The sequence below is a fragment of the Protopterus annectens genome, chromosome 4.part1 (genome assembly GCF_019279795.1).
Source record: "Protopterus annectens isolate FY-2018-M chromosome 4.part1, PAN1.0, whole genome shotgun sequence".
NCBI lineage: Eukaryota > Metazoa > Chordata > Ceratodontiformes > Protopteridae > Protopterus > Protopterus annectens.
The window spans coordinates 367170131-367192059 of record NC_056734.1 but is presented as its reverse complement, the minus strand read 5'-3'; the positions used below and the strand labels follow the sequence as shown (position 1 = coordinate 367192059).

The window sequence follows — 21929 nt, the reverse complement described above, 5'->3', positions numbered from 1 at the left end:
TTCTCAGTTGATTGTTCACTGCACTTTAAAATCCCCCATCTCATGTCATCATCTAGTTTTTTCACTTCATTAAAAACCCTCAAAACAAAAAGTAAACAGCTTTTCAATCTTTCCATTCCCTTTTAAGAACAGAAAATTGTCTACTTTTTTTAGAAATGAAATTTACCTCTCAAAATAGTCACCTCCTTAACAACTGCACCTACAGATATTATCAATTCTAAAATTAAATGACTACTCATTCTAAAGTGTATGTTGGAGTCTGTATTCCCATTTGCACTGATTCTTCTTTGTTCTTAATTTATCGGATTTCCTCTTGTGTGAAAAACAGCTTGTGTGCTTTCAGTAAACATGAAATTTTATTCTTAAGTGCACTGCTTGCCCCAAAACCAAGTTTTGCACTTTTATATTAAATGCATTGAAGTACTAAAACTGCTGGGGATGCAACTACTTGTATAATTTATTCACTTCTGACATGTTGAAATTTATTTTTCATTGAACGGCTTGACAGTGTACCTTTAAGTGTTTATTAGTGTGTCTGTTGTATTTCACAAAGAATACAGTGTTTACACCTCTCTGGATTAATTGCTAGCATCTCCAGGCTGTTCAGCTTCCAATTAAAAGTTGCTTATGGAAGCAACAGCTAGTAACTTTGCATATCAAAGGAACCCTTGTAGATTTCTTTCAGAGTACACCATTTAAACCACTCATGATTCATTTTTTGCACTTGCTTACTCCTCTTCTCCAACTACAAACATTTGCTAATGGAAAAAAGTAGAAACGTCATTAATTTAAGGAGGAACTACCATTTTTCCTTATTTTCATAATGTGTCATGTCTTTCAAGGTCTTTTGCTTAAAGAAAACCCTGTCTATAGCTTAAGCAAAGGATATTAGGCTAGACATATATCCCTTTTTAAACCATCTTTTAATTCAACATATACTTGTGTAACCCCCACTAGTAGCCCTGTATCACAGCACAGTATATTAGCTTTCGTCTTCCCAGTGTTTCTTAGCTTGTTACAGTGGAAAGCCTGGATACATTACAACTAATGTATTTTCTTTTATAGCGTTAACCCATACAGCAGTCACTGATGAAACATCCCTCTCAATGCATTTAAAGCCTCTTTCTGTACACTAAACATAACTGCTTTACAGTGTAACATGCAGTTGGTCATAAAATGTTTATGCATATATTAAGAGCAGAAACTATCCTAGTGACTGTCCTAATCAGTAATGGCATAAAGTTGGTTTTGTGATTTATACTTTACCCATCAGTTTAGTATAGTCAGCAAATGTCCAGTCTTCTCAGCAACTGCTTGTAGAACAGATTCACAGACTAGCAATTAAGAAAAAGGTAAACATTCACCCATAAAAAGAAAAAAAATCTAAATTTTTTTCTTAGCACTTTCAAAAGTTAAAAGAAAAACTCTGCCACGAAAGCTGCCAAGTACTAAAACACCGTAGAGTTATTGTGTAAAAACTTAAGCGCTTTTCGTTTGCTAGCAAGCAAACTTCCTCAGAAATGAAATTTAATAGTTCAGAACTCTTTTTTTTTTAAACAAGCAGGTGATTAAATTGACCTATCATTTACAGTGCAACTCATTCACTGAACTTATTAGAGATACACATTCATAAAAAATTGCTGGATGTTCTTCATCTCACATTGCTGCAGTCCTAACACTTGGGTAGTCCGCTGTCCCAGTCGGCCCGAATACCAAAGTATAAGGCTGACGTCGGTCAGGGCGCATTTGTCTGACATCAGGACGTCAGGGTACAAATGCGCATGACCGACGTCATATCCTCAGTCTTTTTTGCCGCATGGTCCGATGCAGAAGCAGTATTGCGAGTGCAGGTTGGCGTTCTGAAATTTTCTGAAGTCGGAGTTTCAGACCGAATCAAAGTTGGCTAAGTACCCCGTTTGGGAATATTTTGGTTTTTTCTTGCCTCAGTATTTAACCGGATGTCAGAAAAAGTGAATAACTGTATTTCTTGTGGGAAACAGATACCTCATAGGGATTACCATACTTTGTGTATACCTTGCTTAGGGCCTGAGCACGACGTTGTTGGCTGTCGCTCTTGTGCTAGATTTAACAAACGCACTATTAAGAGAAGATTAGATTGTGCCAGGTTAGTTTTTGGGAAGCGTAATTACAACATGCCGTCGGATGCTCCGACGCCCGCTTCGTCTAAAAAGCGCAAGGACAAAGCAGCGAAGCCTAGGGTGGAAGAACAGTCTGTCCCGGACGTCGGTTCTTTAGAGGGCTCGGTGGAGCCGGTGGTTCTACCAGAAGTTCCTTTGGATTCTCAGGGAGAGACTTTACTGTTACAAGATGTGTCCTCTCAGGAGGTAGGCCAGGCTGAAGGGGCTTCTCAGGTAGCTGTTCTCCCCTCCCTTCCTAAGGTGGTTAGGCCCTCCCCTTCTGTTTCCAAGGCTTCTTCTAGAGGCAGGCCAGGGTTAACTTCAGTGGGGGTCTCCCCTAGCTCTTCAGGGTCTCTGCCTAAGAAACATATGCTTAAAATGGCAGAAGATTTAATTACTATGATTAGATGTTCTATGCCCCCCCCTGATAAGAGGCCTAGGGTGGAACCTGAGCTTGAGAGTTTTGAGCAGTGTTCGGAGGCTTCTGAGTCTTCGGCTGAAGACTTGCAGGAGTATCCTCCTTATTCTGATTCTGATGTGGATGATTCTACTCCTTCGGCCTCTCCTCCTGAGGATTTTTCTTTTTCAGAGACTCTTCATTCCATGAGGGAGCATTTTAAATGGGAAGGTCAAGATTTCTCTGATTCCAGGAAAAGGCTTAGGGATTTTTTGTTTCTACCCCAGCATAGGCCTTTGGCTATACCTCCTGTTCTGGATGTGGTAGAGGATGTTTTTGCAGAGGCTTCCCTGAATCCTGATTCTTTGCCTCCTGCCCCAGTTAAACCAGATAGGTATTATAGGGTGCCTGAAGCTCATAAGTATCTTTTTAAGAGTCCTAGGGCAGACCCAGAAACTGTTTCTCAGGGCCCTAAAGGTGTTAAGGCTTCTGTTGTTAAAAATCCTGTTCCTTCTGATAGAGGCAAGGGCTTTGGATAGATGGGGAAAGAAGGTGTATACTTCTTCCACTTTAGCCATGAGGGCTTTGAATTGCCAGTTTCACATGTTGAAATACCAAAATTATCTCCTTTCACAATTGAAGTCTAAGGTAGATGCTCTGGAAGGTATTGAGTGTAAAGAGTTGCAGGATTTAGTTCATGTTTCTGAACAGGTGGGTAAGCATTCCTTGCAATGTGGTTTTGATGCTGTACAGGCCTCTTCGAGGGTGGCAGCCACTGGTTCTGTTCTTCGCAGGCACGCCTGGCTGAGGGATCAGAATTTAGCTGAACATGTAAAGACAAGGATTTTAGATGCTCCTTTACAATCTGATGTGTTATTTGGTGCGCCTGTGGAAGCAGTTTTAAAGAAAATGGAGGACAAGGCCAAGTCTATGCAGACTGTTAAGGATTTTTTGCAGGTTCAGCCTCCAAAGTTTAGTAGAAATTGGCCTACTAAGGGGTGGACTTATCCTTCTTATGATTCTCAGTCTAGGGGTAGATCTAGACGTGGTAGGGGCAGAGCTCAAGGTTCTTTTAGGCCTAGAACAGGGAGTTCACCTGCCCAGTCTTCTGGTGAGGGCAGGGGTCAGTCCTTTCGTAAGCAGACCCAATGACCTGCCTTTTCCGCTGCCAGAGCCTTCTCGTCTGGCAGCACCTTTGGGAGGAAGGCTGGCACTTTTGAAAGAAAATTGGAGTGTTGTTACCCAAGACAGATGGGTATTGGATATCGTTCACCACGGTTACAGGTTTTATTTCCATACCTTGCCTCCTTTCAAAGGCATGCCAGACATTCCTCCTATACAAAGAAAAGAGGCTCACAAGCAAATTTCTCTGTTACTCCAGATAGGGGCCATTCAGCCGGTTCCTGTGCCAAGGGGCCTAGGATTTTATTCTCGCCTGTTCCTAGTACCAAAAAAGGGGAACACGTGGAGACCAATTTTGGATTTGTCTATCCTCAACACTTATCTGGACATTCCCAAGTTCAAAATGTTGACGTTACAACAGCTTTTACCTCTGCTGGGCAAAGATCACTGGATGGTAACTTTAGATCTCAAGGAGGCTTACCTTCATGTGCCTATCAGACTCAGTTGCAGGAAGTATCTGCGTTTCCGAGCTGGAAATTCCCATTATCAGTTCTCTGCATTGCCCTTTGGCTTATCTACTGCCCAGAGTATTCACAAAAGTTCTGGCTCCAGTCGTGGCTTTTTTCAGGCTGAAAGGAATACAAATCTATCCTTACTTGGACGACTGTCTGATTCTAGCTCAAGAAAAGGACGAGCTTCTTCAGCATCTGGAATATGTGATAGCAGTGCTAAGATGCCTGGGGTATTCTGTGAACGAAATAAAGTCCAGTCTAGTACCCTCTCAAGACATGTGCTTTCTGGGTGTGAGACTGAATACAGCAGCCCAGATGGCCTTTTTAACCCCGGACAAACAACAGAATCTTTCCCTTTACTTCCATCAACTATCTCTTCAGTCCGGGCTGACTGCAAGGACAGTCCTTCAAGCCTTAGGGTTCATGGCATCTTGTATTCTGGTGCTTCCCAATGCCAAACTGCATATGAGGAAGCTACAATGGTATCTAAAAATGTATGGACACAGCACTGCCAGGATTTGGACACTGTCATTCCAATAATACCTTGCATTCAAAAGGAATTTTTGTGGTGGGCTCAGGAATGTCACCTAAACAAGGGACTCTGTGACCCGCCAGAGGCGAGTCAGAGTCTAATGACAGATGCCTCAGACATAGCTTGGGAAGCTCATCTGAATGGAAAGTGGATACAAGACAAGTGGCCTGCCAGACTACAGCATCTACATATCAACATGAAGGAGATGTTAGCAGTCCAGTTTGCATTACTGGCTTTCAAGGAGTTACTTCTTCCAGGGCAGGTGTTGATTCTAACAGACAACACAACTGTCATGTGGTACATCAACAAGCAAGGGGGAACACATTCTTATCCTCTATGCAGGCAAGCAATGATTTTGTGGGAGACTGCTCAGCTTGCAACTAAATCTTCAGGCAAGGTTTCTGCCAGGGGCACAGAACTCCTTAGCAGATGTGTTAAGCAGGCAAATCATGGATCCCCACGAGTGGAAACTGAATCTTCATGTATTTCGAAAATTGACAGTGTCATGGGGAACTCCAGACATAGATCTGTTCGCTTCTCCACTAAACCACCAGCTGCCAATGTTTTGCACCTAAAAGGTTTCATCACACAGCTTGGAAAGTGGATGCTCTTTCGTTCAGTTGGGAAAATCTTCATGTGTATGCCTTTCCACCTCTGCCTCTCCTCCCAAAGGTACTCCTAAAGGCCAGACAAGACAAGCCAAGGATGATTTTGATAGCTCCAGATTGGCCTCGGCAACACTGGTACCCATTACTGAGGAATCTGGTAAGGAAGCCTCCATGGCCTTTACCTTTAATTCCACACCTTTTGTCTCAGAGGGACGGTCATCTACTCAATGTCAAGCTTCACTCTCTTCATCTAACAGCCTGGCATATTGTGTTTTGAACCACAGCAGGTCTCAACTTCCTCAAGTTTTGAATGTGATTATGGAAGCCAGAAGACCTAGTACACGTAAAGTGTATGCAGAAAAATGGAAGAGATTTTTATTTTGGAGTGCAGCAAAGGATTTGGTTGTTTCAGAGCCTAATTTGAGTGTGGCTCTTCAATATCTTACTGAGTTATTGGACAAAGGTTTGTCTTTCTCTTCCATTAAGATTCATGCTGCAGCAATTTCGGCTCACTATGATTGTGACCCACCATTATTTTCTCATCCTTTGTTCAAGCAATTTCTTAGAGGGGCAAAGAATATAAGACCCCCACGTAGAGCTCCTACTCCTGCTTGGGACCTCAATTTTGTGTTGGAGAAACTTAATCTACAACCTTTTGAGCCTGCGGCTACTGCTGAATTGAAATACTTGTCATGGAAGACTGCTTTTTTGTTGGCCATTACTTCTGCAAGAAGGGTTTCTGAATTGCAGGCCCTTATGGCGGTTGAGCCTTTTTGATTTTCCATAAGGATAGGGTATCATTACGTACTAATCCTTCCTTTATGCCTAAGGTGGTTTCTAGTGTGGCTTTAAACCAAACTATTCATTTGCCTACTTTTTATGCAGATCCCCAAAATAGGGGAAAAGATTTTGCACACTTTAGATGTACACAGGCAGTTGCGTTATTATTTAAGCAGGACTAGGGATTTTAGGCAGTCTCAGCAGTTGTTTGTTTCTTTTGCTTTGAGTTCTCAGGGCAAGCCTGTGTCAAAACAAACTATATCTAAGTGGATTGGGTTTTGCATTGCATTCTGTTATTCCCATCATGGCAAGGAGATTCCAGCTGGGATTAGGCCTCATTCCACTAGGGCTACTGCCACTTCAACAGCATTTCTTAGGGGGGTGGCAACTAAGGACATTTTGGAGGCAGCTACTTGGAGTTCAGTGCATACTTTCTCCAAGCATTACCACCTTCCTCTCTATTCTAAATCCAGGGCTGGTTTTGCCACTGCTGTGTTGCAGGGCATTTTGGCAGCTCCTGCTTCATTATAGTTTAGCCATCCTCCCTTACCTCTGCTTTGGGATTCTACCCAAGTGTTAGGACTGCAGCAATGTGAGATGAAGAACATAGTACAGTTTTGTACCTACCATAAATGTAGATGTTCGAAGATCCACATTGCTGCAGTCCAATTTACCCTCCCTCCTTCCCCTCTGTAGTTTGAGGCGGTTGTGTGGGTTGGGTTATACATCTGAGGTATATTGTGTTTTTTGTATATATTGTATATATTCTTGGTGTTCGGCTGGTTGATTGTTTAGCTGTTGCCTATGGGTTTGGACCTTTTTCTTTAGGGTCTTCTGACATCTGGGGCAAGAAAAGACTGAGGATATGACGTCGGTCATGCGCATTTGTACCCTGACGTCCTGATGTCAGACAAATGCGCCCTGACCGACGTCAACCTTATACTTTGGTATTCGGGCCGACTGGGACAGCGGACTACCCAAGTGTTAGGACTGCAGCAATGTGGATCTTCGAACATCTACATTTATGGTGGGTACAAAACTGTACTTTTTAAACTGACCAACCTACACTAAATCATAAAACTAAACTAAAAATACTGTGGCAACATCGATATAAATACAAAATATAAATGTTATATAAAATATGGAATATAAAAATGTGTATACATGTCAAATGTATACACGAAAGTCTTGCATGTATCTAGGGAAACCTACCAAACTGCTGAATGCTGTATATACAAAGTAAGACTCGTAACTCATTACAAAATCAGACGACGTAAACATGTTAACAAACAAAACGCTTTTTGCCTAAATGACAGTTCAGTGAAGTATTATGTAACAAAAACATATTGGCAAAAAAAATAAACATGTCAATCAACCTTATACACAAACTACTTCCTGTCGGTCATCTCTGCAAACTTCTTAATTTTAGAATACTGCTAATAGAACATGTTTTGTTTAGTCCTGGGAAATTATAACCAATTAAGCTTAATTTGCCAAAATAATTCTAACTCTTCAGGTTGTAGGGGTGTTGGTATCAGAAACCGTCAGTCATTAAGTGTCAGTAAGGGCCTCAAGCATAGTTCGTCAGGAAGAAGAATTTATTTATGAGTGTTGGTTTTTAAAAAGCATGTTCTTGCTATCCTGAGACCCTGCTAGACTCTCTAATTGACTAGGTTAGATTGAAAAGATCTAATCGGATTTACAAACCCATTCTGGTTGTCAAGGTTAGTGTCTGAACAGACCAGTGGGTCTAACTTTATGACCATGGATAATGCTAACGAGCTGACAGATTCAAACACTCATGATTTTCAGTTAAGTTTTATTACTGCATTTAGTGTGCATAACCATCTCTGTACTAAGACCATTCAGAAAAATTGGGAACGTGTTAGAACTAACCCATTGTTTAATAAACTAGGTAGCTTGCCCAAAGTAATATTTAGGAGAGGCAGGAACCTGAAGAATTTGTTGGAACAACAACGTTACAGTATTTCTAGAATAACAGGTATGAATAAATGTGAAAACTGTAATTTTTGTAAGTTTGTAAAGGTAGCAAATTGGTTTGCCATTAATGGCACACACTTCAAATTTAAATGTAGGCTCAATTGTAACTCTAGGTTTGTAGTTTATTTAGCTAAATGCCAGTGTTGTCCTGCATTTTATATTGGCAAAACGGAGCATAGGCTCCATGATAGAATTTATGAACACCAATATGCTATTGGCAAAAGAAAAATGGAAAACGCTTTAGCCAAACAGATCCAGTTGAATATAGACCATAAATTTAAGTTTATGGCTATTGATCAGGTATGGCAGGACATTAGGGGTGGACCTACACCCCTACAACTTGAAGAGTTAGAATTATTTGGCAAATTAAGCTTAATGCTTATAATTTTCCAGGACTAAACAAAACGTGTTCTTTTAGCAGTATTCTAAAATTAAGAAGTTTGCAGAGATGACTGACAGGAAGTAGTTTGTGTATAAGGTTGACATGTTTGTTATTTTTTTGCTAATATGTTTTAGTTACGTAATACTTTATCGAATTGTCATTTGGGCAAAAAGTGTTTTATTTGTTACCATGTTTACAAAGTCTGATTTTGTAATGAGTTATGAGTCTTACTTTGTATATGTAGCATTCAGCAGTTTGGTACGTTTCCCTTGATATATGCAAGATTTTAGTGTATACATTTTTGACACATTTATATACATTTTTTGTATTCCATATTTTATATAACATTTATATTTTGCATTTATATCTGTTGTCAGTATTTAGTTTAGTTTTATGATTTAGTGTAGGTTGGTCCGTTTAAAAGCAGCAATTTTTTATGAATGCATATCTTTTTAACAAGTTCAGTGAATGAGTTACATTGTAAATGATAGGTTAATTTTATCACCTGCTTGTTTGAAAGAGTTCTGAACTATTAAATTTAATTTCCGTGGAAGTTTGCTTGCTAGCAAACGAAAAGCGCTTAAGTTTTTACACAATATATCTCTGGTGTTTTAGTATTTGCCAGCTGTCGTGGCAGTTTTTCTTTTTGCTTAGTTTTGTGTGCCGTATAGTTTTTGACTTTCAAAAATTACGTTTTAATGTTGCTGTTGAGGTACTTGATTTATACTTGTTTCAGCTTTTTATCTCTGCATCTCAAAGCTCGCTCTCATTGCTCTTCTAAAAGTTTAATTACTGACACTGATCTACCAAGAGGATCATTTAAAGTATACTGCCAGAACATCTCCTCTTCCTTAATTCAAGTGTACAAGTTCAACTCTGAATATCAACTTAACTATTCTTGCTTTGTGATCTCATTCCTAGTTAGTGCCTTCACTGTACCCAGTAAAATTGCCATTTATCTTGCATGTTGCACTTTCTTTTCATTTGCTAACATGTTTAATTTGAGGAAGTAAAGAAAAATGCCATCCCCAGTGCAATCTAGGTTTTTACAGCTGTTAAGATGGAATTAATTTTTAAATTTATGCACGTTAAACCACATGCACTCATAGGTTCATAGGTAGGTACTAGGCTATCAGCCCAAGGGCCCTAAGAAAGCCTAACCAAGAAGGTTCCTGGCTTACGCCACCCAAGAAAGTTAATTTCCTGTGCCCCTGTCGAGTAGAGCCACAGAAGTGATCCCCGGGGTGTACTTCCTATTTCCCATCCACTCAAGATTTTTCTTTGAGTGCTAATGAGGAACTTTGCTTGACATAAATGGTTAGCTTGTTCCAGAGTATGACTCAACCCGCAGCAATTAGAAATCAAAATATTGTTTCAGCTTTGCACTGCTTCTAGCTTATCCCTTTTCTTAACATTTTTATTGAAATCAGAACTGAAATATACACTGTTATTAAACTAATTGTACAGATTTTTGATACATTAGATAAAAATAAAAAAAGAATCGTATAATAAACAATACCATAAAGTATATACAGAAATGTTCACTGTACAAGGATGAAATATTACTGTTAGGCTAATAGAAAAAGGATTTGATTTTACATTCAGGATATTGGTTTTCTAATAGTTCAGATATACTCTTCCAATATTTGTTATATTCCTTGAGGATCTAGATCTAATTGTCAACATTTCGAGTTTAGAAACATCCTTGAAGATAGCTTATCCCTTTTTGACATCAGCTTTAGTTCCAGACTGAACCAAATCTTTTCCAGAGCTAATCTTTCACATAGCACTTATCCATTTCTCATTGCCTGTTTTCTGTTACTAGTCTCTTGTAGGCGGTCTCTAACCTGCAGTCCAAACTTCTGCTTGGCCTCATAAAATTCAGGGTGGTTTTGACCTGTATCCTGCTAAAAAGGGGATCCTTTACTGACTGACACTTTTTAGAGAAAGGATGCATTATTATTACATTAATAGATGTTAACTTTAAACCTGATATGCAAGTTTCATTGTAAAATCAATTAATTTCTATGAATGGCACTTGGCTTTTAATTGAAAGCTGGTTTTCATTCTTTTCATTTTTGATTATATTGTAAGTAGTTGTTACTGTTACTAGTAAAATGAATTTGCTCAAAAAGTGATCCATTTACACAGCAGACACTATCTTCTGTGCACACCTTCACCACCAAGCAAGTTTGGTCAAATTTAGGAAGTCACTTAAGAACTGTCTCACTTGGGGTTTGACCTGTAATGATCCTTCTGCTGTTGATACTGCTTGAGATTCAGCCCAATCATGGAGGATTCTGAATGTAAAATGTAAGATTTTTATTGCAGACAATTAAAGCTATGAACTGTTGGAGCTAACTCCTGCACCGTGTGCAGGGTAAATTCTTTCACGCCCATTTGCCTCCTTTGTGTCCCTGAATAAGTCAGGTAACCAGAAAGTGTACTCCCAAGTCGCACATTAAAAGGAATTATTTTGTTTAGGGGACTTGCCTGGTCAGCAAATGAAGGAAAACCCATACTTAACATATCAGTTAATCAGAGTAGAGCTTCCTCTGTAGGTCAAGAATGCCTTCCCACCACCTTCCACTGTATTTGAAATTCCTCCACCATCTGCAGTCAGCTGTGTATCCCATTTGTTGGAGAGAGCATGGATTACTTGTTTTAATAATGCAAGACCAACTCTACGTTATGGTTTCTTCCTTTGCAAGAAGCTGCTCAGTAATAACATGGGGGTGAACCGGCAGGCTCTGGGGAAAAATGTGCTTAAGTAGCCAGTGCCTTACATTATGCTGTGCATTAGTGGAGTACATGGACATATCTGAATATGCTGTTTTATTGAAAACTGATGCCAAATTGTGGAGACGTAATACCCAGCCTGGACCCAACAGGGATGGTCTTGTAGATCAGCTGTTTTAGTAAGAATCTATTTGCTTTTTATTTCTGTCCTTTCTCTGTGGAATGGAGTTATCATGTAAGTATATATTTATATAACCTTTTATTGTATTTGTTTTCCTTCTTACTAATTTTGCTGACTCGGTGAATGAAGGTTGACAATGCACGGACTAGGCACTGTTGTCCAAGCCCAGTATGTGATGATTTTGATATATTTTTGAGGAAGACGCCTACACCCGTGATTGTGGGGGTGAGAGAGGGAGAGTAAAACAATAGCTGCACTTAAGGTTGTAAATCATGAAATCCCAACAGTTAGATACTACAGAAGGCTTGCATGCAGATCAGTTTAATATGGAGAGTTCATGCCAGTTATTTATGGTATCTCTCTTTTCTCTCTTAGGCCCTTTGTAGTTGGGAAGGAAATTGTAAGGCCATGTAGGTGGGTATTAGTATCTGAATAAGACACATCAACATGAAAAGTCTTTAAAGTTTTGGCTTCTTGCTGCAAGAGAAAGTATGCAAGCAGGGTATTCCACAAGTTTGGTGCATCGCACTTCCACACATTTTGATCATCCACACCCCACCACACAGTTTGAGGGTTATGATAACCATGACCTTTCCAGTAGCAGATTGGTCTTAGTCTAGCCCAATGGAGGACCCCCATTTAAAATTGCTTGTGTTGGTAGGCGTTTGTAGACTTTGCAGCATGAATGCATCTAGTTGCCCTCCTAGTAGAGAGACTTTGACAGAAAGTTAGCTGATTGTGTGTGATTTGTCAGTAGTAGTTTATTGTACATACCCCCTTAACTTTGTTTTGAGAATTCTGAATTGCATAGAACTACACTGCTAAACGTTCACAATCCACCTATTACATTACACAGCCGGTCTACTTGCAAAATTACTTGAAATAACTTTTTTGTGCATCTGTTTTATATTTAAGGCTTTTGGACCTGTTTTACTTTGCCATTTATATACCTTGACAGCAAAACTCTGATTAGCATGTTTTGCATATACTTTTAGTAAGAATTTTGATATCCCCTTAACTCCTTGTTTATCTCTTTCAGAACATGTACATGAGTTGAGGATACACCAGCCCCCTTTAAGAGTGTGTGTTGTGCTACATACAGAAAAACTTAACTACCAGGCATTGATAAGAGTATAGGGAAAAGAGAAAGGGATAGATAGGGGAGTGCTAAGTGAAAGACCAGCTCTGATAAAGTTTTTAGATGACTTTAGAAGAGAGGCTGCTGTTAAAAAGGGATAATTATCATGCAGTGTTTTGTATGCTTTACTAATTATAAAAATCAGTCAACAAAGGAAGTTAGAAAACCTTGGGAAGAGAGTCTGGAAATGCAGTTTAGAAAGGGACAATTGGATGATATCTGTGTGGTTTCCAAGTATGCAACAAAGTCCAGAAAGGTCTAGGATTTTTTTTTCTTGCAAAGGTACTTCTGTACCCAAGCAGACTTCAGAGATTTTCTCCTTGAGTAGTTGGCAAGTGCAGGATTTGTGATGGGAAAGAGAGAAGTAATTAGTAACCTGGTTTATTCTAGGAATGTAATGAGTTGGCAAATTAAAAAAAAAGGGTCAGAAATGTTGGGGGAGGAAATGGTTGTAACTAAGGAAATTAAAAGTACTAGTTTCCAAAAAGGTGGTAACCAGAAAATGGAAATCAAAACAGACTGAAAATGAAGTACTGAGTATTGTTTGTCTTTTTGACTTTTCCCGTAAATTTTTATGGTGCCGAGTTGCCAGCCCGACGCCCAACCTTCAGCGAAGGCACGCCCATTCACGCATGTCTTTCGGAAGTACTGAGTATTGTAAAGGAGATAAAATAACAGAAAATGCATCTTTAGAAAAGGGGAGGAGCAAATTGCATAGAAATAAATGGAATTTATGGGAACAATACATGCAGAATAATCAGTTTAGTAGACAGTATTTCAACAACTTATGTAAAATCTGAGTGAATGATTATTAAAAAAAGTGTATGATGCATGAATATAATGAAAAATGTTACTGTGGTTCATTTTCCTTATTAATGCATGTCAGTCTATGTTCATGTGATTTAATACAGATGCTAAACAAATGGATAATGTAAAACTCTGCCAGCTCACTAATAAATTATAAAAGCCAAGAGCACAAAGTTTGTAAATATTGTAAAGGTAAATTTCATCTGTATTTATACTGAAAGTCAAGGGGAGTCATACTTGTACTACAAGGATAGAACAGCGTTCGGCGGGTAATTGGTTCTGTAAATAAAGAGATCAAACGTAAACCACGGTCTTTTACTCTTTTGTGTTTCATTTTTGTGCAGTCTTGTAAATGTCCACAGATAAGTCATCATCCTTACAACTATACACAAGAAGCAATCAATGAAAAACATAAACTGCAATTGCAGTGACTTTTTTTTAATTTAGTGTACAGTAAGAGAAGTAATGTAATGTGATTAGTGACATCTTCTTGATAATTCACTAAGTTACACTAAACAAAGGGGGGAGGCGTAATAAAACATTCCCATTTTCTCTCGTTTAACAAAAGATCCTGAATTGGGACGTAGAGCAGAAACTGCACTTGTGTGATGTTTGAAACGGCTGACAACTACAGGCAGGGCGCGGGGTAGGAAATGCACTTTCGCCTTTACATTACATATCCCAATACACTTTTTGTTAAATTAGTTGAAGTTGACATACGAGCTGCCTGCAATAAATGTGGCCACATGTGCAAGTATTCCACAGGACTCGATACTTGGTCACCTTCTCTTTTTCTTATTTACTAATGGCCTTCAGTAGCAGCTACCCAGCATCAACTCTTTACTGTATGGAGATGTCCGTGTCATTACCAGAACATCCATTTCAACACGGCAATTAAATGTCCCAATAAAATGCTTTCATGTACCTTCGGAATTGGCCACAAGATAATAGATGACTTTAAGCATTAAAAAATCAAATGTAATATTGGGAATCAACAAAAGGATATTCTCAGCACTTGTTATACTAGACCCTGATGGACATGTTCTGTCTTTCATTATTCAGCTAAAATATCTTTGACTAACTCTTCAAGTCTCCTTACACTTGTACAGTGCGTATTCTATCCCAGTTTAAAGCAATATATAAAATCACCGCTGTGGTGCAGCGGTAGCGTTGTCGCCTCACAGCAAGAGGTTCTCCCGTTAGATTCTCTGCTGGAGCACCTTCTGTGTGGAGTCTGCATGTCCTCCCCGTGGTAGAGTGTCATTCAAAAGACACGCGTGAATGGGTGTGCCTTCGTTGAAGGTTGGGCATTGAGCTGGCACCTCTGCACCATAAAAATCTGCTGCCAATCATTAGAGGATCGGAGTTCTGCTGTGGCGACCCCTAACTGGGAAAAGCCGAAAGAAAAACAACTGCCTAAAGGAAGCCAGGCCCACACTAGTCATAAATGCTTTACTACTAAGACTGGAATACTCTGTCCTCATTGCAGCATTTCATTCCTCCAAGAATCTAGTTGTACTTCAGAAGATAAGAGAATAAAATGTTATTCCTTTAAGACCATTCTGTGAATATCCGTGACAAAACATAAAAAAATATAATTGGCTTCCAGAACAGGCTTTGACAGCCTTCCTTTTTTAATGTATTCATGTATAAACTAAAATGATAGCTAGTTCCCCCACTAAACAAGCAAAGGAAAAAAATATTTTCAGAAGCACCCTTACACTGCCTGCCTAGCTATCATGAATTTTGTAAATAATTCTGTCATTTGTGAATATTGATATGATTTATACAGAAGTGTGTGTAAAGTACTGAGCTAAAATGTAACCACAGCATGCCCTATTGGAATAGAACAGGAATGCACCTGCACTATTCTGACTGTTCACATGTATATGTGTAATGGAAACTGGAGCACAGGGTTAACTTGAAAAAAAATCAGAGAAAATAGTTAATTTTTTTATTATAATTGCTGGGCCATAAACAGAAGATGTTATTTCTCAGTTTCAGTGCAGTAGCAGACAGTGTCTGGAGCTGGAAGGTTTTTGTATTGTCTTGAAAAAGAAGTAATTACTAGGTTTGAAATGTAGAAATGTTTTATGACTTCCAGGATGTGCAAAGATCTGAGATATATATTTTTTTTTCACCGAGATGCTAAATTCGGTTAGCCTTGACAATGGGGGTTTAGCTTGAGAACTAAAGTCAGGTGACAAAAGGTGATATCCATGCTAACCCAGCAGTAATATTTGATATTTAAGAACTCTCTGAGACTGCATGTATCTGTCTTTTGATCTGACAACATCCACCCATCGCCTTCTGCACGTACCTTACTATAAGTAGGTTTTTAGGGCATAGTAACGCTCTTAGATTCAGATAGGAATATAGTAAAGTTTAGCTTGGTTTTCTTTATTAGGGACTGTCCTGCAAATGTTTTAAATATTTCTTGTGCTTTTGAACTCTGATATAACTGATTACTTACGGAGTATTGTCTTGTTCTTTTATTATTAAATATATATAAACATTTCAGTTGTGGCTGGTCTGTTTAGAGAAATTTATGTTCTTAGAGTACTTGCATATCTATTTGGTGATGCTATATAGGGCAGTCCTAATAGCCTGGTGCTAGGTCAAGACTACCATTTGGATTAATAGTAACATTACACAGTAGGATTGGACACACTTTGTGAGCAGCTTTAAAGTAGCTGCTAAGAGTTGGCTGGTGGTAGTGAAAACTACCTTATAGTCTGGGAAGAAGGGGGCATAGCTAGTAAAACTGTGCCAGCCTTCCCCAGGTGTGTGTGTATATAAATCAAACCCCAAAGTGTGTGCATGTCAGCTACTTGGGCAGGGACATGAAGCACTGGTTGGACAGAGAGGGTGCTGGAGGTTTTGGCTTGGCCAATCAGCTGAGATCTCAACCCTATAGCTGTGCCAGTGGGGAGTCTTATTGGGGATCTGGAGAAAGAGGGAGAAACCGGCCCCAGACTGACTGTCATCTCCGCATGCTCTTAAGGGAAATTGCAGTTTACTGTGTGTACTTTACATCTAGGTTTATGCTGTAACAAAATAGTCTTAAGTATATCATTATAGCATCTCTTAAGAAACATACTTTTAGTGAGAAATTTATGTTCCCCTCCCTTTTATGTTCTTTTTTAACATGTTTTATTGGCTGGTTTGATCATGTGATTTTAATTGTTTCCTCTATTTAAATGACTTAAAATGTATAATGTTATATGCTGATGAAGGGTTGAGAGCCCGAAAGCTTCATTAAAGCCTAGTGTTTCTGTGACCACTGTGTTTTTGTGAGATTCAGTTCTATCTACGTGTTCAGTTGTACTTTACATCTTCCCAGTGTGCATGTCCCCCATTGTTGCCAGTGGGGAGGATTGAGGCTCCTTGATTACTGGGCCAGTGCAGGGGTGTCACACAACCCATGTTCACTAAGGTACTTCATTAAAAATCTTTTGTCTGGGCCCCCATGTTCATACTAGCAACATGTGAAAAATGTCAGCCTGGCATTGAACTAAAGTCCAAGAGTACAAGTTGGTATGACGCATTTTGTTTCTTTGTATTGATCAGATGCTGGCTTTCACTGGTAATGTGGAGTTGGTGATTGTTTTACACACGTATAATGGATGGGAAAGCCAACTTGCCGTGGGTCATTTTTGTTCCACATTCTCTGTATCTTTATGATTTGATGCCACTAAAACAAAAAGATTTATTTTATAATTTGTCATCTGTAAATATTTATTGAGCATTTTATGCTATAAAAAACTAGACACAACAGTGCTTTGAGTTTTGCTTTTTTAATAACATAAGCATTCAGAAGATCTTGGGACCCTGCTCTTTATTTTTATTTTAAGAAAGCTTTACTCCAGGTATACATTTTGAAGTTTTGCTCTTTTTAAAGTTGAGTTCCTCTGTCAGGTTATGTAGAATTCAGCATCTTTAGAGCGGTAATATATTGTTCAATTTAATATATTTTTTAATTATTTTAGGAAGGAGAGAAGGTGCGAATCCTTCGAGTTACAGCACTTTATTGCTAGAAAGGCTGACCTTCTTTTTTCTTCCTCTTGGAAGACTAACTTACCACCTGTTCATGAAACCACTGAAGAAACTGAAGGTAAGTTGCAGCTTGTATTGCATCTGTTTAATTGGCTGTGGAATAGATTTATTTTATAATGGAAAACAATTTCTTGTATTTGTTTTAGTTTTTGTGTAGCATGATTGTCCAGGCTTTGTTTCTCATGTCAGAAGAGTATGACATTGTACTTGCATCAAATTTGTATCCTTATTTGAATAATATGTTTTTATCAGCTATGAGAATAGTACTTCCTCCCCCCTACTGAGATGGAAGAGTTAGTCACTGATAAACAACTGCGGGTGGATTATTGCATTGTTGGACTAGAGGAATTTGTGTAGTTGAGTTTGGAGAGAGTGGATTTAACCGCTCGTTAAGTGAATGATAGATGCCTCCTCTTTTTGTTAACTTTTGTCCAAACTTTGCAGTTTGTGTAGTAAGTCGACCAGTCATGTCACTTTTGAACAGTGTAAGAAAGAAATATTCCATGGACATGGCATTTAACCCATTATAAAGCAGCATGCTTAAAATGCCCCTGATCACAAATGTTTTAGTAACCTAGACTATGGCATGCAGTTATTCTCCAGGCCTCACACACTATAAATGTTTTTCCTGTCTTTTGGTTAAACCCATCAGTCCTTGATAGTCTCATGTCTGTCTGTCTTGCTTTATTTCGGTCACATTGTCTTATGTTTGTCTTGTGTATTTTCAAATTCTTTCAGAACTGGGTCTTCTCTAGGGAAATTGTGTAAGGTGTCCTCTACAGTCTCTGTTGGTAGTGGTGGGGGAGTGCATTACCTTATACTATCCCTGAGTCATTCCAATCATTTTTTTAGGCTTCAGTGCCTTTTAATGGCACATTTCTTTTTCTACAAGATGCTACCCACATGTGCTTGAACATTTTCATTTTTCTCATATGTTTTTTCCATCAAGGTCAGTTTCTCAAACTGAAAAGGCTCATGCTCTACATGAGGTAGATAGAATGTACTCGCCTGAGGGCCATACCCATCAACTGTCTAGATTTTCATGGAATGTGCAGATTTTGAAATATTCACTGTAAATGTTGTGGTTTTCTGGCAAAATCATTTAGGATTGTCGTCACTAAGGCATATTTGAGCTTCAGACTTCATATTCTTCAGAAAATGCATGCCAACGGAAAACCAGTTTCATTAACATTTGAGGTTTATAACAGCAGTATTTAAAGTTAGACCCTGATGCTGGGCCTTTGTCCCCCATTGTTTTTGGTTTTGTCTAGATTTATTATACTAGAGGTTGAGGGATTTGGTGAGGGCTGACAGTGACAAAGCTCTCATTCAAACTATACTGTAAAGATGCATATAATGATATTTGCCAGTTAAGGAAGGTGTACTACAGCAAAATACACCACCTGCTATGTAGCTTCCCCAACCAAGTGGAAGGGAATTCTGTGTTTTTTAGACAAGTTGCAATTTCATTCTGCAAAGTGTCAGTTTACCAACTGAATCGTCCATAGTTTAGTAATTTTATGTTCATCATGCATACAGTTGCAGTCATAACAGATGGGTTCTCCTGCCGTCAGGCGGGTTCTCGGTCGGCCGAATTCCAAAGTCTAGGTCCGGTGTCGGTTGTCGTCGCTTCTTCCCTGAAGTCAGTGCGACAGGGGTATAAAAGAACCAGCCGACGCCATTTTCTTCAGTCTTTCTTGCCACGCGGTGCCTGAAGCAGAAGCAGTTCGCAAGTGCCGGTCGGGAAGCTCCTGAAATTACGAAAATTTTGCAACCGAAGTCTTCTTGAAAGCTAAGTACCCCCTTGGGGAAACTTTTCTTGCCTCAGACTGATGTCAGACAAAGTTAATAATTGTATTTCATGTGGGAAGCAAATACCGCATAAGGATTTTCATTCCCTCTGTATTCCTTGTTTAGGCCCAGACCACGACGTCTCTGTTTTTGTGCTGCATTCAACAAACGCACCATTAAGCGTCGGGCGGAGTTCGCCCAGCATTATTTTGGCAAAAAATTTAAATATTATGTCGTCGGATACTCCGACTCCAGTTTTGTTTAAAAAGCGCAAAGATAAGGACCGGCACACGAGGTCCGCGGCCTCTACCGATACCACGCCAAAGCCGACTACAGGTGGTCCGGTTCTCAGCGAGGCGCCTACGCAGCCCCTGACTACCGACGACACTTCATTGGCGGTGTCTTCTGTGCCCGAGTTCGCAGGCTCCTCTGCCCACACCCCGACTACAGATACCGAAGCCACTCTTGGTGGTGAATCTCAAAATGTAGACAGGTCTGCCTCCTCTCAAGGTGTCTTCAGACCTTCCTCTTCTTTTTCCATCAAGGCTTTCACTAAGTCTAAAGCTGCCATGCATTCTAAGAGAAGCTACACAGGGCCCATCTCCAGGCCCCATGCCTAAAAAACAGATGCATAAAATGGCTGAGGATTTAATTACTCTTATCAGGGGTTCTCAACACCCCCCCCCCGGGCAAAAGACCCAGAGTGGAGGAAGAATCCCCCTCCTCTGATCACGCATCCATTATATCAGAGCACTCTGAACAGGAACATTCTTACTCCCCTTTTGAAGATTCTGATGCAGAGAAGTCCATTCCCTCTGTATCCCCCCAGAGGATTACTCATTTGGGGAAACCTTGCATACCTTAAGGGAACACTTCCACTGGGAAGGCCAAGTGTACTCAGATTCCAAGAAAAGGCTTGGGGATTTTCTCTTGCTACCTCAGCACAGGCCTCTGGCTATACCTCCTGTCTTGGACATACTAGATGATGTGTACTCAGAGGCCTTCCTTAACCCGGATTCTTTACCTCCAGCCCCAGTCAAGCCTGACCGGTAATGCCGGGTTCCTGACGCACCAATTTCTATACAAAAGCCATGCGGCTGACCCAGAAACTATTTCACAGGGCCCCAAGGGAATTAAGGCCGCCACTGCTAAAAATCCATTACCTTCAGAGAGGGATTCCAGATCCTTAGAAAGGTGGGGAAAAAAAGGTATATACCTCGGCCACCTTAACCATGAGGGCATTAAACTGCCAGTTCCATATGCTAAAGTACCAACAGTTTCTGTTATCACAATTGAGAAGTAAAATGTCACAACCTGAACAACCAGACTTGGAGTTGCAGGATTTGATGCGTAGTGCAGAACAAGTGGGTAAACATACCTTGCAATGTGGTTTTGATGCTCTAGAGGCCTCTTGTAGAGCTGCTGTTACAGGATCAGTCATACGTAGACATGCCTGGCTCAAGGAACAAACCTTACCAGATCATGTCAAAGCTAAATTACTAGATGCCCCTCTACAAAAGGATGTATTATTTGGTGCTAATGCTGAGGAGAGGTATTAAAGAAAATGGAGGAAAAGGCTAAATCAATGCAAACAGTGAAAGACTTTCTACAGGTACAACCCCCACGTTTCAGTAGAAATTGGCCTTCCAAAAATTGGTCCTTTCCAGCCATGGACAGACCCCAAAGATACAGGCGCCCGAGGGGCAGAGGGCAATCCCAAGGATCGTTTAGAGGCAGACAATGGCAAGCTCCTACACAGAGGTGGTGAGGATAGTTCGCAGCCATTCAGAAAGCAAGCCCAATGACTTTCCCCTTTGCATGCCAAGCAAGGATCAAATGGCAGCACCCTTAGGCGGAAAACTGGCATTTTCAAAAAATTGGCATATTGTCACAAAAGACAAATGGATCCTGGACATTATAAACAGAGGCTACAGATTCCATTTTCACACCCTTCCAAAAATGAGAGGCATGCCAAACCTGCCACACAATCAAAGGGCAGAGGCACAAAGACAAATTTCAGATCTCACGGACATGAAAGCTATTCAAGAGGTACCTACTCACGAACAAGGTCAAGGTTTTTATTCCAGACTATTCCTGGTACCAAGGAAGGGAAAAGATTGGAGACCTATTTTGGACCTATCCATCCTAAACACATTTTTACTGCACTAAAATTCAAGATGCTCACTTTACAGCAGCTTCTTCCCATGCTGGGCAAGGAGTCTTGGCTGGTAACATTGGACCTCGATGAGGCATACCTGCATGTCCCAGTCAGACAGTTGCAGAAGATACCTCAGATTTCTTGCAGGTTCAACCCATTATCAATTCTCTGCATTGCCCTTTGGCTTATCTACTGCATCCAGAGTATTCACGAAATGCCTGGCATCAGTAATTGCCTACTGCAGACTTCAAGGGATACAAATATACCCCTATTTGGACGACTGCCTGATCCAAGCGGACAGCAAGCACATACTTCTGAAACATCTGGCTTATGTAATAATGTTGTTGAATTCTCTGGGATACACAGTCAACAAAAAGAAATCAATGTTAATACCCTCTCAGAAAATAATTTTCCTGGGTGCCAACTTGGACACAAACACCCAGATGGCCTACCTCACGCCAGAGAAGCAGGGGCAACTAACTCAATACTTCAGAACACTAGCAAATTTCACCAGGCTGACTGCAAGGAAAAGCCTGCAGGCTCTGGGATTCATGGCATCTTGCATCCTACTAATCCCATGTGCAAAG

At 40.0% G+C, this 21929-nt stretch overlaps 1 protein-coding gene across 1 annotated transcript in view; it reads left to right on the top strand.

Moving 5' to 3' along the window:
* The window catches only part of TTC14 (tetratricopeptide repeat domain 14), a 1552254-nt gene that overhangs the window by 178179 nt on the left and 1352146 nt on the right, over nucleotides 1-21929 (top strand). The window contains exon 3 of the mRNA XM_044070762.1: nucleotides 17327-17451. Coding sequence (XP_043926697.1) covers nucleotides 17327-17451 — 125 coding nt within the window. The remainder of the gene's footprint in view (nucleotides 1-17326; nucleotides 17452-21929) is intronic.